The 13265-nt window shown below is 33.2% G+C and overlaps 1 protein-coding gene and 1 long non-coding RNA gene across 3 annotated transcripts in view; one reads left to right on the top strand and one right to left on the bottom strand.

The window, feature by feature from the left end:
* The first annotated feature begins 3435 nt into the window (after nucleotides 1-3435).
* Nucleotides 3436-13265, top strand: part of LOC143084934 (uncharacterized) — a 42129-nt gene continuing 32299 nt past the window's right edge. Inside the window, exon 1 of one of the 2 annotated variants that reach the window (XM_076261023.1) lies at nucleotides 3436-3502. In XM_076261023.1, coding sequence (XP_076117138.1) covers nucleotides 3448-3502 — 55 coding nt within the window. In that variant the 5' untranslated portion in view covers nucleotides 3436-3447. Of the gene's footprint in view, nucleotides 3503-8390; nucleotides 8870-13265 lie in introns of those variants that run through there. The other variant, XM_076261014.1, reaches the window with a different exon arrangement.
* On the bottom strand, nucleotides 9700-12214 carry LOC143084927 (uncharacterized). Its single transcript, XR_012981210.1, has 2 exons — nucleotides 11872-12214; nucleotides 9700-10038 (listed from the first exon to the last, which is right to left on the bottom strand). It is a non-coding gene; the product is annotated as an uncharacterized LOC143084927 (long non-coding RNA).

Below are 13265 nucleotides of genomic sequence, written 5' to 3'. Positions count from 1 at the left end.
AACTTATCAATTATTGGTAATGAAAACAAAAGGTCCTGAAATGGAGTATTTTCTAATCAACAGCATTGTCCTATATTAGTTATAAATAAAGTTGATTTCTTTGATTAGCTGTTTTACGTCATGCCCCCTAACAAATTGAAAACTGTACGGTACCTATACGCCTTATTTCAAGTCCAGATTTTTAGTATTCGTTTGCGTCTTTGAACTAGCTTTCAGTAGCTGCGAGTATGCGTTGTTCAATAAATTGTGTCTTAATGTTATTAATTCATGTGATAAATTGTTGTGTTGTTACACCACTGTACCAATGAAGGTGGAAAGGAGGAGGGGTTGGTTGGATGGAGTTGCGAGAGGTGTGTGAAACGCACATTTAACTGAAATAAACCAGTCAAACCTTAATGATTATATAAGACCCCCTCTTATAAATGTCGCTTTATTTTAAGCACCTTTTAAAACTGTTTAAGTTAACATATTTTGTAGAGAATCATCAATTCAAGGGCATTTAATATCTTAAATAAAACTATTCTAATTAGATACATTTTCATCTGATATTGGACGGAAGATGTTGCCCATTTATGTAATATAATTACGATTTATCATATAAAACGGCCAAATGGATGCACAAAAGTAAAAATTGGAGTCACAGATCCGATTGAATACAATTATCAGCTAAATTTTATTGATTTTGTAACATTTGTTTCAAATATGACAAACTTTTTACCCAAAATCACCAGCACCGTATCATGACCCACCAGCACAATGACAGGACCCACCAGCACAGTATCAGGACATGAATAAATTGAGAAAATGCAAAATTTTACTACATTGCACTGTTTTTTCACAAAATAATTTTGTCATTTGGATTTGGGTATAGAAAGCGGACTCCATGAGCATTTTTGTTTTAGTTTTTCAGTTCTAGATTTTCTGAAAATGAACACTTTTGTGTTACGTTTACTGAAACAGTTTAGAGGATCAACTTTTTGATGGTTTGCCTATGAACCCATAAGAAACAAAATTGAAAAATTTCAACTGTTTTTTTCCATTTTTATGAGAGAAAACGTCAAAAATCATCATTTTCGTCTTTGTTTACATTTTTTCATTGATCACCAGCACCCGTCAGGACCGAATCACCAGCACCGAACGTTCTCTCGCAGGACAACCATACCCACCGTGAGTGAACTAATCAGTGATGAGGAAAACGAAAACATTTTTAAGTTGTACAAAGATTTATTTTAGAAACAGGGAGATTTGGTCCGTAACAATTATTTTTATGTCGATATCGATTAAGATGTTGAACCTTAAAGTTTATTTGATGTAATCTTATTTTCGAAACGTTAACATATTTCTCAGCTTCATGCACTATAATTATAAAAATACGAGTTGATCACATTTTTCGATCAAACTGACTTCTGAGTAACGGGCAAACCACAGAATAAACATGTTAGATAAGAATTGAAAATTACATTATACGAGTTTCTTATACTATGTTCCTAAATTTGTCATGTTTTAAAGGGAGACGGATTTATACATGTATAAGTTTTTCTTGTTTCCGAATCCCCGTATTTCCTATTGTATAATTATATTTTGTGCACTTTTTGAAATAAAATATTGTTTAAACTAAATCATGTAAAAATAAATTAAAAATCATATCAGATACCCAAATTATGATTGAGGCCAAATTTGGTTTATTTTTGGCCCCGCAATTAAAACAAAATCATGGTGGCCATTTGAACAGTAAATCTGCAATAAAGAATCAACATTTCATCAGCACCTCACGAGGAACGTTCATGTCATGTTTGGTTTTATTCCTTTTAGTGGTTCTCTAAAAGAAGACATATGTATGAATTTGTCCTGTTTTTTTTTTAAGTTCTATTTTTTTGTCCTGCCATTTTATCTTTTACTCTGTTCAGTCCTTCCTTCCTTCCTTCCTTGTTTTTTTTTTTTTTTTAGTTCAACTGACTTTTGTTTACATAAATTGTCACCCTGCCCTTATTTTAAATATTAGGTAAAGTTGAAAACACACGTTTATCTTCTCAATCTTTAACGTACCCCGACTCGTCCATTTTTGCTGTTTCTACTCACTGTATTGATTTTTGAAAACATCTCGCATATAAACAAAATCTGATTAATCTGCAGCTTACTCCCCGCCCCTTTTCTCCATTAATATAATCCTAATTAAATTCTATCATAAAATAGTCATGCTATATTCACACGTAATTCGAATTCGATTTGCATTAACTAATTCGAATTAGTTTAATTCGCATTCGAAACGTTTTACGTCCTAACGTCAATTCTAATTCGAATTGGAATACGCATCAAATTCGCTTTACTGTCCTAACGACGTTAACTTTTGATTCGGATTAACAAAAACGTATTTCTAATGCGAATTAGTTAATTCGAATTAGCTTCGAATAAAAAAAGAAGAGTGTGTGAACGCGATTAGCGAATTCGATTCGCATTCGATTCGAATTAAATTCGAACTTAATGTCCGTGTGAACGAGGTATCAAAATATATATATTTTTTGGCAGAAATTACTTACATAATAGTTATTGAAAAACCAGTCATTATCGTGATATATGGACTGCCCACAGGACAGTGATATTGACTGAGACAGTGATACTAACTGAGCCAAAGGCGAGGTCATGATCACTGTCGCAGTCAAAACTACCGTTTATTTCATTGAGAAACTATGCTTTAAAAAGAATTCATCAAATTCAAATTGTTGAAAGTAACCTCGAGACAATGTACGATTTCCTAACTGTAAAATGCAAACACGTCTGAATCGCGTTGCGTTTTATAACGGAACGTCTCTCAATCAGACAAACCACGCCCCACCGGTCATTATCATGTAAAAGCCTGTTAACGACCGGTGTTCCGATCCGCTTTATTCGGTTAATGACCGATGAAACTTATTACAAAAGAATAAAGAATGTCATGTGGCCTCGTTTTATCAAATAAGATAAGGTTATTCTTACCCGATATGGAATAAAACAAATATAATCTTTCCGGTTTGACTGTGAAACACGCATTTAAGATTTACATTAAACACAAAATATTGTAAGTCACCTCTTTGATTGGAAAACATATCATATTTCAGATTAAAATTTTAAATCGTCAAAAATTGTTTTTAGTCTCGCTACACTCGGTGATAGAATTTTCACTTTTTTGAATAATTATAACACACCTTTTAAAATTCATGGTCCGCTCCGTAAGGTCAGAGTATTTTTTAACTGTGCAGTATATCTGAGATAGTTAATGCACATCTTTGCTATGCATTATTCAGATTATAGCACAGTAAGAACAAAGAGATTTTACCCATGGCATGTGTTAACATTTAGATTATGTATGAAATTGACGAGTACTAGACATTGAATCTCATTTATGAGGAATTAAAGATATGAATGAATGAATGACGTTTTGGTTGCACGTGCGTGATTAGATTTGGTACTATGTTATGTCTGTTACTTCTACACATGGCTGTTGTGTTGACTGTTACAGCACAAAGTAAGTTTTTATTATATTGAAGATATACACTTGCATGTATCTTGTTTTCATTATTTCACACAAACGTAACAAATCGATGAATGAAGAAGTTTAAGAAAAGACCCGCTTTTTAAAATAGAATTGAGCATGGAAACGGGGAATTTGTCAACATATACCCGACCAAAAAGCAGAAAACAGACCAAGACCACCAATTGGTCTTCAGCACAGAGAGAAAATCCTGAACACGGAGACGGGATTCAGCTGGCCACTAAATGAAAATAATTTTTATATATAAGTTCAGCGTAAATGGTTGTCACACTAAACTCCGAGATATATAACTAAAAAAGAAAAAAAAACCCAACATATACGACTAACCAAGACAAGTGGCTACTGTCTTGGAACAAGCGCAAAAACAAGCGGTAGGGTTAACATGTTTCTTTTTGTAATCATGCGTTCCATAGATTGTATGCGACTCCGGTATGCATTTTTGTACATGCCTATACATGTATACATCATATATTTATATTAGTTGATCTTTAATGTATACATTACAGACAATTGTTGTGTTCTTTTGACAATTTATTGTATTTTTCATTTTTCTGCACTGATTAAATGAAATTATGTTAGATTATGTAACTAAAACTGTGATGAGATAATTAAGGCTATGCATTTTCTCCTTGACAGCACCTATGTAAGTCTAGGCACTACAGTTTACCTAAGCATTCCTGTGTCAACCAATTGTGCTCCATTAATAGTAGAACTGTGTTACCACACTTTTATGAATTTAAAGTTAAGCGTTATACATGGATGATATTTTGGCTTTAAATAATAAAGAATTTCTGAAATTGAGACGGAACTATTTAACCTACTACATACAGCGAAATTTTCTGCCCTTTCTACGGTGTGCATACACATGATACATGTATGGTTTTCCCGTTTGAATGTTTTTACACTAGTAATTTTGGGGCCCTTTATAGCTTGTTGTTCGGTGTGAGCCAAGGCTCCGTGTTGAAGGCCATACATTGACCTACAATGGTTTACTTTTTTAAATTGTTATCTGGATGGAGAGTTGTCTCATTGGCACTCACACCACATCTTCCTATATCTATGCCACGACTTGCTCGCTTAGCCGGTGTATGTGGTCGCGTTTTAGATTTCAATGATAGACTGGTAATTATTAATTCAAGGATTGTGTCACCACATATAAATTGTACGTTAGTACTTGTTTATAAGATTGTTAGATCGGTACTTTGTGTTTCTAGCTTTTTGTTTGTTTACTTTATACTAAGTGTCCACTGAAGAGACAACCCTTTCCAATGGATGTATACCGTTTGATCTTAGGTTGTACTGTTACACTACTATATTAAGTAAGGATGTGGCTCAGCTTTGACAAACTTGTTTACTCTTCCTAACTATCGGTATGGGTTTTGCTCATTAGCAAAGGTCTTACTGTAACCTAGCTATAATTGCAAACATCATTGTCTTTGGTCTTTGGTGTGAAAATTGTTTTAGTGGCAATCATAAGCTTTGAATTTCCATCTCATTATTTATAGAAAAAAATATACAAATTAAGTAGAATTTGGTATTATCAAAGGTCTGCCATGTGCACATGCAGTGTCTTTGTGTTATTTTGATTTAACGTTTTTAATTTCCGATTTGTAAGATGTGGCCAACTTAAAGATTCCTTCATTGTTGTTTGATTGACGTACAGTGACAAGTATGTTATGCAAATTCAGAACGAGAACAAATTATTAATAAATTAAATAGATAGAATATGTAAGGTTCAGTGGAAAGAGGGGCAGGAAATTTGAAATGTCACAAGAAGAAAAAAAGACGTTATATGGTAGCTATATATAGGTAAACGAACAAATTATGAACAGACTCATCAAAGTTTTGTTTTAAAGGCTTTTTGACATCGAAAGAAAGAGTGGAAGCTTTCAGATGTACATTTTCAGAATACATTTAAATCAATGTATTACAGCCGATTTCATTGAGTATGTAGGCACTAATATCTTTGGTTAGCTTGTCATTATTAGGTTAGGTAAACTACCCTCCTTTAAGAGTAGACTAGTCCGATAGATAACCAATCTATCTATCTGTTGGATTAGGCTACTTCGAAAGGAAAGTAGTATTCCTGACCTAATAATGACCACGTTTCAGCTAAAAAGCAAGCTAACCAAAGATATTAACTTTGCCTACACACTCAATGAAATCGGCTATACCGATATCTAATGAGTAGTTTTTCATCGTTATTTTTCCATTGGAGAAATAGAACGACTGTTGCAATTGATTACAGCAAACAGGAATTAGGAGGGGGAGGGGGGCTTGAAAGAGTGTTGGGTGTGTATTTTCATTTGGATCTGTCGCCGTTTGTATAATACAGGTTTTGTGTAGATTTCGACACTTAAATTTTTGGTATGTTTGGTTCTACTCATTTGTGTTCAGCATTAAGCATCGGCTTTTACAATTTCATAAAATATTGTTCAGCTTCATTTCGCTACATCACATATCCCCCATTCTACTTGGCGAAATCATATATTTCTAAAATACATAAACATAGTTTGTCCTAAATGAAGCAAAAATCATGCTAGAATTTGGGATTGTGTATGCCTCATTAGCGGGAGACCCATGCTTTTGTAACATTGTAAGAACATCTTCTGCACGTCAACCAGCACCCTAGATTACTAGATCATCCGACAATATAAGCTTGATAAAATATAGCTTTTGGTTGTTGATTGCCGCTTTTTAACATAGGCTTTACCATTTATAAATAGACAATAACTGTTTAGTGTCTTTAAATATCAGCTGTCTTTGTACGAGGCTAGGAAACAAGGTGTATGCGAGCTTTTAGCGAGCTATTACACCTGTTTCGAGCCGAGTACAAATACAACTGATATTTAAAGACACTAAACAGTTATTGCCTTTATCCTGCAATTAATTCTGTATATTACTTGTGTTTTGAAAGACACAAAAACACATGTTTTTCATTTATTTTCGATTTGAAATCCCTTGAGGCCCGTGTAGTAATACGATATAGTAATCATGGTTGATGCGTCATCTGCTTTTGATTTTGTTTGGCATGCCTCTCTGCTAAAAAGTATATTTCAAAGTGGAATTTCTGGACAAAGTTGGCAAATCTTAAATGATTGGTACACAAATATGAGCTCTGCAGTTCGATGGGAAGGCAAGTTATCTACTTCGTTTTCTGAACTCCAAGGCGTCCGACAAGGCAGGGTATGGTCTCCCTCTGTCTACAAACTCTTTGTTAATCCGCTTATAAAAAAGTTAGAGAGTGACAGTTTGGGTTTTAAAATTGGAAATGTGTTTGTGGGTACTCCAATGTGTGCAGACGATCTGCTACTTATCTCTTCAAAACCTGATGAACTCCAGACTATGATTAGCTATACTGCCCATTTTGCAGAGACAGAAGAATATAATATAAGTAAAGAAAATACTAAAGTTATGATATGGAACTCATCTTTAAATTGCAACCTTTGGAATCAAATGGAAAAGTTCCACATTGTCTCAGAAACATTAGAAACTGTAGAAAATTATAAACATATAGGAATTGATAGAGACTCTCGTGAAGTAGAGGCAACAAGAACAATTATTTGAAATCGTCTAAAAACTGCAAGACAGATCTAGACATTAACGCACTTATGGGCTCTGGACTGCATGGTTTAAATGGACTTAACCCAGAGGTGTCATGTAAACTATGGTCAACGTATGTGGTTCCACGATTGTTATTTGGACTTGAAATTGTAAATCTTAGTGCTAAAGATATTTCCCGCTTAAATATTTTTTGTAATAACTTTCTGAAACAAATTCAAAATCTACCCGCTAGAGCCTCCAATGCTGGAGCTTATCTACTTTTAGGTCAATTACCTATTATTGCACTTCTACATAAAAAGATTCTGATAACGTTTGGTACCATAGCTAGAAGTGACTCTGTCGAAAATGATCTTGCTAAGCGTCAACTGTCTACAAAAGGAAAAAAACTCGAAAAGCTGGTTTATTAGGGCTGACAAGATTTTGAAACAATATAACTTACCGTGTGCCTCAGAGGTTTTACTTAAACCAGAGACAAAATACAAGTGGAAAATGAAAGTAAAAAAGTGTGTTGATGGCTTTTGGTTCGAAAAACTGTTTACTCACTGAAGCAAAATCAAAACCGTCATTACGGTACTTAAATATAAAAAACTGTAAAATTGGTGTTGTTAATTCTATATGGAAAAGTGCTGGTTCAGAACAAATGTGTATACGTAAAGCCTGTTATAAGATCAAAATGCTTTTGGATACATATATTCTACAGTACCACCGTTCACAATTTTCAAATGGTCAAAAAACTTCAATTTGTCCGCTATGTGAGGAAGGAACTGAAAATTTAGAACATTTTCTTGTCGTATGCTCTGCCTTAACAAGTATTAGAGACATCTTTATCTCAAAGCTTTATGCAGTTGTTGTACCAAAGATTGGGACTGCTTCATGGACTGACATATGCGTTAGCAACTCGAATATGATACAATTAATCTTGGACTGTAGTCTTTTTGACTGGTACTATGTGTTAAAGAGAAATGACATAAATTTGGTGGAATCAATCACTGAGGCCCCTCATGGGGGGTCCTAGTAATCACATAATCACCATTTTTTTGCCAATATAATCACATAATCATTAAATATTTGCTTCTCTTTAGTAATCAAATAATCATAAACTAAAAATACAGTCCTAGGTAATCAAATAATCATGAAATATTTGGCTTAATAATCAAATAATCATTAAAAAAACGGCCAAGTAATCACATAATCAAAAACCCCATGAGGGCCCTCATCACTAGAAGCCTGTGTTACTCGCTCCATGAAAAGCGTAGTGCGCTCCTTGAAAGTAAATAAAGTTAACATTTAAAAGTAGTAAGGTTTACCAAACTCATAGGCTGTAAATAGATAAAATTGTTTAAAGATAATGTATAGTGACTGGAAACAGATGTAAATATAAAGTAACAAAATTTTACTGGATGAACTCCAGGTTCTCCTGATAGAGGAGGGATCTACAGAAGGTAACAGGTAACAGGGGCACATAATCAGATTACGCAATGGAAGACATTCTCCGGAAACATTTTGATTACCGAAATCGAAATTCCTCAGGCTCAGTTTTAGGAAGTTTGTTTTCGAGCATAGAAATAAAAACTTGCGATGCTGCTTATCCGGTAACATTTTCAGACTTAGACATCAAATATGACGTAGGATTAGGGGTGCCTTTTGCATGGTTCTGGTGCGACGCCATTGTAGAAGTTGTGGAAAATTTATACCGTGAAAACAAGAAATTTAATGGTTCAAGAGACCGTATAGTTGAACTTTTAAGAGAATGTGTATTTAAGTTTTTAAGAGATGGTAAGTTAATAGACACGAAAGTTTTTATAGAACTTCAGTAAAGACACTAGTTAATCAGTCCAGCCGGACAGCAAATCCCTGATTTGTCCGTTAAAAACCCGGATTTATTATTCGAGAATCAAGTGGAGATAATTTAAGAGAACGTCGTCAACAGATGTCGCTGCGTAGAAAAATAATTCCCCGCGGAAGACGATCCGGCAGGAAATCGTGAATTTGTTAAATTATAAGAAACTAAACGTATCACGAGCGGTATGCATGATATGATAATTTTAACAAGTATTTAAAAGATATGAGAAGTCAAATAATTTCATCGTTGAATCAGAAATTCAAGTCATTTATTTTCAGCCTTCGGAACCGCCATTTTTCAACATCGACTGTCATTGACAAATATTCAACTCTGGACGAATTGACACAAACCCGTTTTACTTAGGAAAAATAAATATGATCAGTTTATATTGATAAACTGGAGCATGGAGAACAGAACTGGGGTAGTCACATGACGTTACCCTTCCTTGTTTACACACGAGCACAATTCCAGTACACATCACAAATTGGTAAGGCCCTGCGGGGACTCCCTTCTCTTTTTGATGAAACTGCTCTGCTCTTGACTAAAACAGCTCCGAAATATGACAGACTTGCCACTAATGAAAAGACAGTCAACATGCCATTTGAAATGAACAAAATCTGTTATTTTTTGTGTAATTTATTTCCCTTTTTCATGCCCCAGTACACAAAAATACTAAAAATGAACAAATTTTTTTTTACTTTCATATAAATCACACAAATTTTATGAATTCAGCGCATTAAACATGTAATAAAATGTACACAAACCTCCCAATAACATCCTTTTAGCAGTGCATTATTTTTTGGGAAGTCCAGGTGTAAATTATTGTGACACTTGTCAGGTTTTGTCCTGAATCAGTGAAAGAATGACATGTCCAGTGTAAACATTCTGAGATCAGATATATCATAGGTAAATAACAGAGGAAAACAGTTTGAAGAGAGTCAGATCCTTATTTTGTAGCTTTCAGATGTAATTTCAAATGAATGAAGATGATATCACTTCATAATATAATATTGCTTGTGCTTGTTCCCTATTCATCTTCCAGGTTCTAGCAGTCATTCAATAATTGTTCCATAGATGATTGTTCAATCTGCATCCAGTTTACCTATTAGTTAATTAATCTCTATTAATGAATACTTAGTCTAGTTCATTCTTTTTTTACAATTGTTAAGCTGCATGCACCTGCATTTGATGATTGAGGATTTATATATCAGGTCAACATGGTATTTTTTTTTTTAATTCTTCATTATTACACATATTTCAGTCTATATATATATGTTACCAGAAATGGTTATATATCATATGTCTCATATGGACATAATGGTATATATTATTTGAGAACATTATGTCAATATATATTATACTATATATTATATGAATTATATAAAAAGGTTATATTCATTATATAATTATTTTCCACACTCCATGGCTCAAGCTGTTGAATGTTGTGATTGTTTTTTTTCAATTTGAGTACATGCATTACTATCCTACTGAATTACATATAATTAGAGAGAAAGCTATTTTCAGTTTTACTTTATTCTAGAAAAATATAAAATTTACTTTATCTTAAATGTTAAACAGACATGACTCAAGAGGACTGTATGGGTATCCATATTCTATGCTTAGATTTATATAATATCTCCTAAGCCAAATGATTTAAAAAAAAAACAAAGTTTAAACTACTACATTTCAGAATTTATATTTTACAATATAACCCCTTTTCTAAAATGAGACAGCACACAACAAAACACATGACAGTGTCACTATCAGGCCAAATCTAAATATATAGTTAGAATGAAAAACCACTGCAGAGAACAAAGTTCAATATAAAATGCAATATTTTTATGACATCTATTTTTTCAGGAATAGATTTTACTTTTTTAATCAGTCTCTCAATACAAAATGAAATAAAGCCCTGATTTTGTTTTAATTATTTATTATTTTTTCTAAATTTTTATTACTTTGTAATATTGCTACTTACAAACACATAGAAATTACATTTTTGGTAAAGCCTTCTTATAGAGTACTTTGATTAATTCAATTTTTAATCAAAATTGTCAAGGGTATAATATCCTATCGCCAGTGACTAGAAGTTGTTACATTTCAGTGTTCATCATTAATAGGCCTCACATATTAAAATAATTACTTGCATAGATAAACATATTTAAAATGGAAATAAACATTTATTAAGTTCACAGATATAATTGACATTGGGTCTTAACAGAAATTCTCTAAAAACATTATTCTAGAATAGAATATATAACAGCAAAATTGTACATTTTATACCCATAATCTTTATAAAATATGTTTTTATGTAGATCTACTAAGAAACAATATGTTTCTGCATCACTGAATGCTGAATCAAAATTAAGAATTTATGTGTATTCAAGAATAATAATTTATGATTCTTCTAAAAAGTATGCCATGAAATAATTATTTCCATCAAAGTATATATATATGACAAAATAGAGGTATACTCATGCAATCAGGGAATATTCTGCAACATTCCCCCCTTTAATGATGGAATTTTAACACCAAAGCTTTAGGCAAGTATTTTTTTTTTAACAATTTACTGGTTCAAAACCCCTCACTTAATTTATGTAAAAAAATAACCATATAGAAAACTTTTTTTTTATATTGTTTCTGAAGCTGTAGTAATTATATTTTTTAAACTGAATATGTAATAATATTTGCAATTTCCCCGATTTCTAGATGATTATCAGATATTTTTATGCAATATGTAATTAAATAGTGATTTACCAAAGCAGACATACATTCTATTATACTTTCTCTCACTGTTTGGGTCTTGATACCTGACAGGTGCCCTCATTCCAATGATTAATTGTAATATCCAAGGTGTTTTTCATATTTACACATTTTCCTTCGCACACTGATAAATTATTGGATATTTTACCCCAGAATGAACTCTTTCACTTACTAAAATTGAGCGAAATGGTTATTTTCTCTCGTTTCTGATCAGCCGTCCCTTCAACGACTTTTCATTCGAGTTATCTCCCTTTGGCCGGTCGCTAGTTTTGGGCCTGTTGAATTGACACAATGCCGTTTTACCTGGCGAGTTTTTGTATCAATAGGAATTTCATGTTCATAATATCAGGAGGTATCATCCCTATAAAGGAAAATACGTTACCATTCCGTGTGTCATTTCAATTTACATTTATTTACCGAGAAGTGTCACGGCCGCGGCACGTTTTTTCATCTTTCCCAATCAAATAATCAAGGAAATTCTATTTTTTCGTTCTTAAATGAATAACGCAGTCAAAGTTTGAAACCTGCCGTATTTAATGATGTATTTGGTTAAGCATGCTAAATACACAAAATAGCTTTACGCCGTCGATTTCGTGGCGTCATTGCCGTTGCTAAAAAATGGCATTTTTTGAACTGAAAATCACGTGACCAGAATAATAAAATCGACGCCATTATGAGATTTGCTGTCCGGCTGAGTCAGGGGACTTACTTAAACAAGTGATTTTCTAAATCACTGATTCAAGTAACATTATTTCCATAAAGGTTGGAAGTTAGAGTTGTCTTTCTTTAATAATCACCTATTTAAGTAGTACAAATTAATCACTAGAAGAAGTGATTTAATTTTATTGTAGCTTTAAATATAAAATACAAATGATCCAGGGACTAATTACAGTGGCGGATGCAGGAATTTTCGAAAGGGGGGGTGCTAGCCCAGGGCAAAGGGGGGGTGCAGGGGGGGTGCAAACATATGTCCCGATTCAAATGCATTGATCGGCCAAAATAAAGGGGGGGGTGCGGACCCCCGGAACCCCCCCTCTGGATCCGCCACTGAATTATGTTTCTAAACTTATCAGAACCAACATCTGTGTTGTCTAGGATGACCAGGTCATTTCAGGTGATGACCTTGTACTGAATCTAGGATAATGACATAAAAATCACTTGTTTAAGTATCAGACCTCAATTTTCTTCCCAAAAATCACTTCTTTAAGTATCATTCTATTAATAACCCCCCCTAATTTCAACACCCCCGAACAGTGAAATTTTTATCGCGAACAGTAGAATTTTATTACATAATCTGAAAGATGAAACCTTGAACTTCACAGGAAAAATACTCCCACTGCTGTGAAAAATCTTTTAAGAAAGTATCAGTTCATTGTGTAAAGCCATTATTATAGCATTTTTTCAACTAAAATAGAATTTTCAGCTAAATGATAACATCAAAGGCATAAACCTTGCTACTTAAAAGAAGCAAAAAGTTCATATTGTTTAATTTTACTAATTCAAAGATATTTTTTAAACCTATTTGTTTAAAATTTTGAAAAAACTACAAAATCCCAATTTGTGACA

This window comes from Mytilus galloprovincialis, chromosome 1 (assembly GCF_965363235.1).
Source record: "Mytilus galloprovincialis chromosome 1, xbMytGall1.hap1.1, whole genome shotgun sequence".
In the NCBI taxonomy this organism is placed as follows: domain Eukaryota; kingdom Metazoa; phylum Mollusca; class Bivalvia; order Mytilida; family Mytilidae; genus Mytilus; species Mytilus galloprovincialis.
This window is presented reverse-complemented; position numbering and strand designations above follow the sequence as displayed.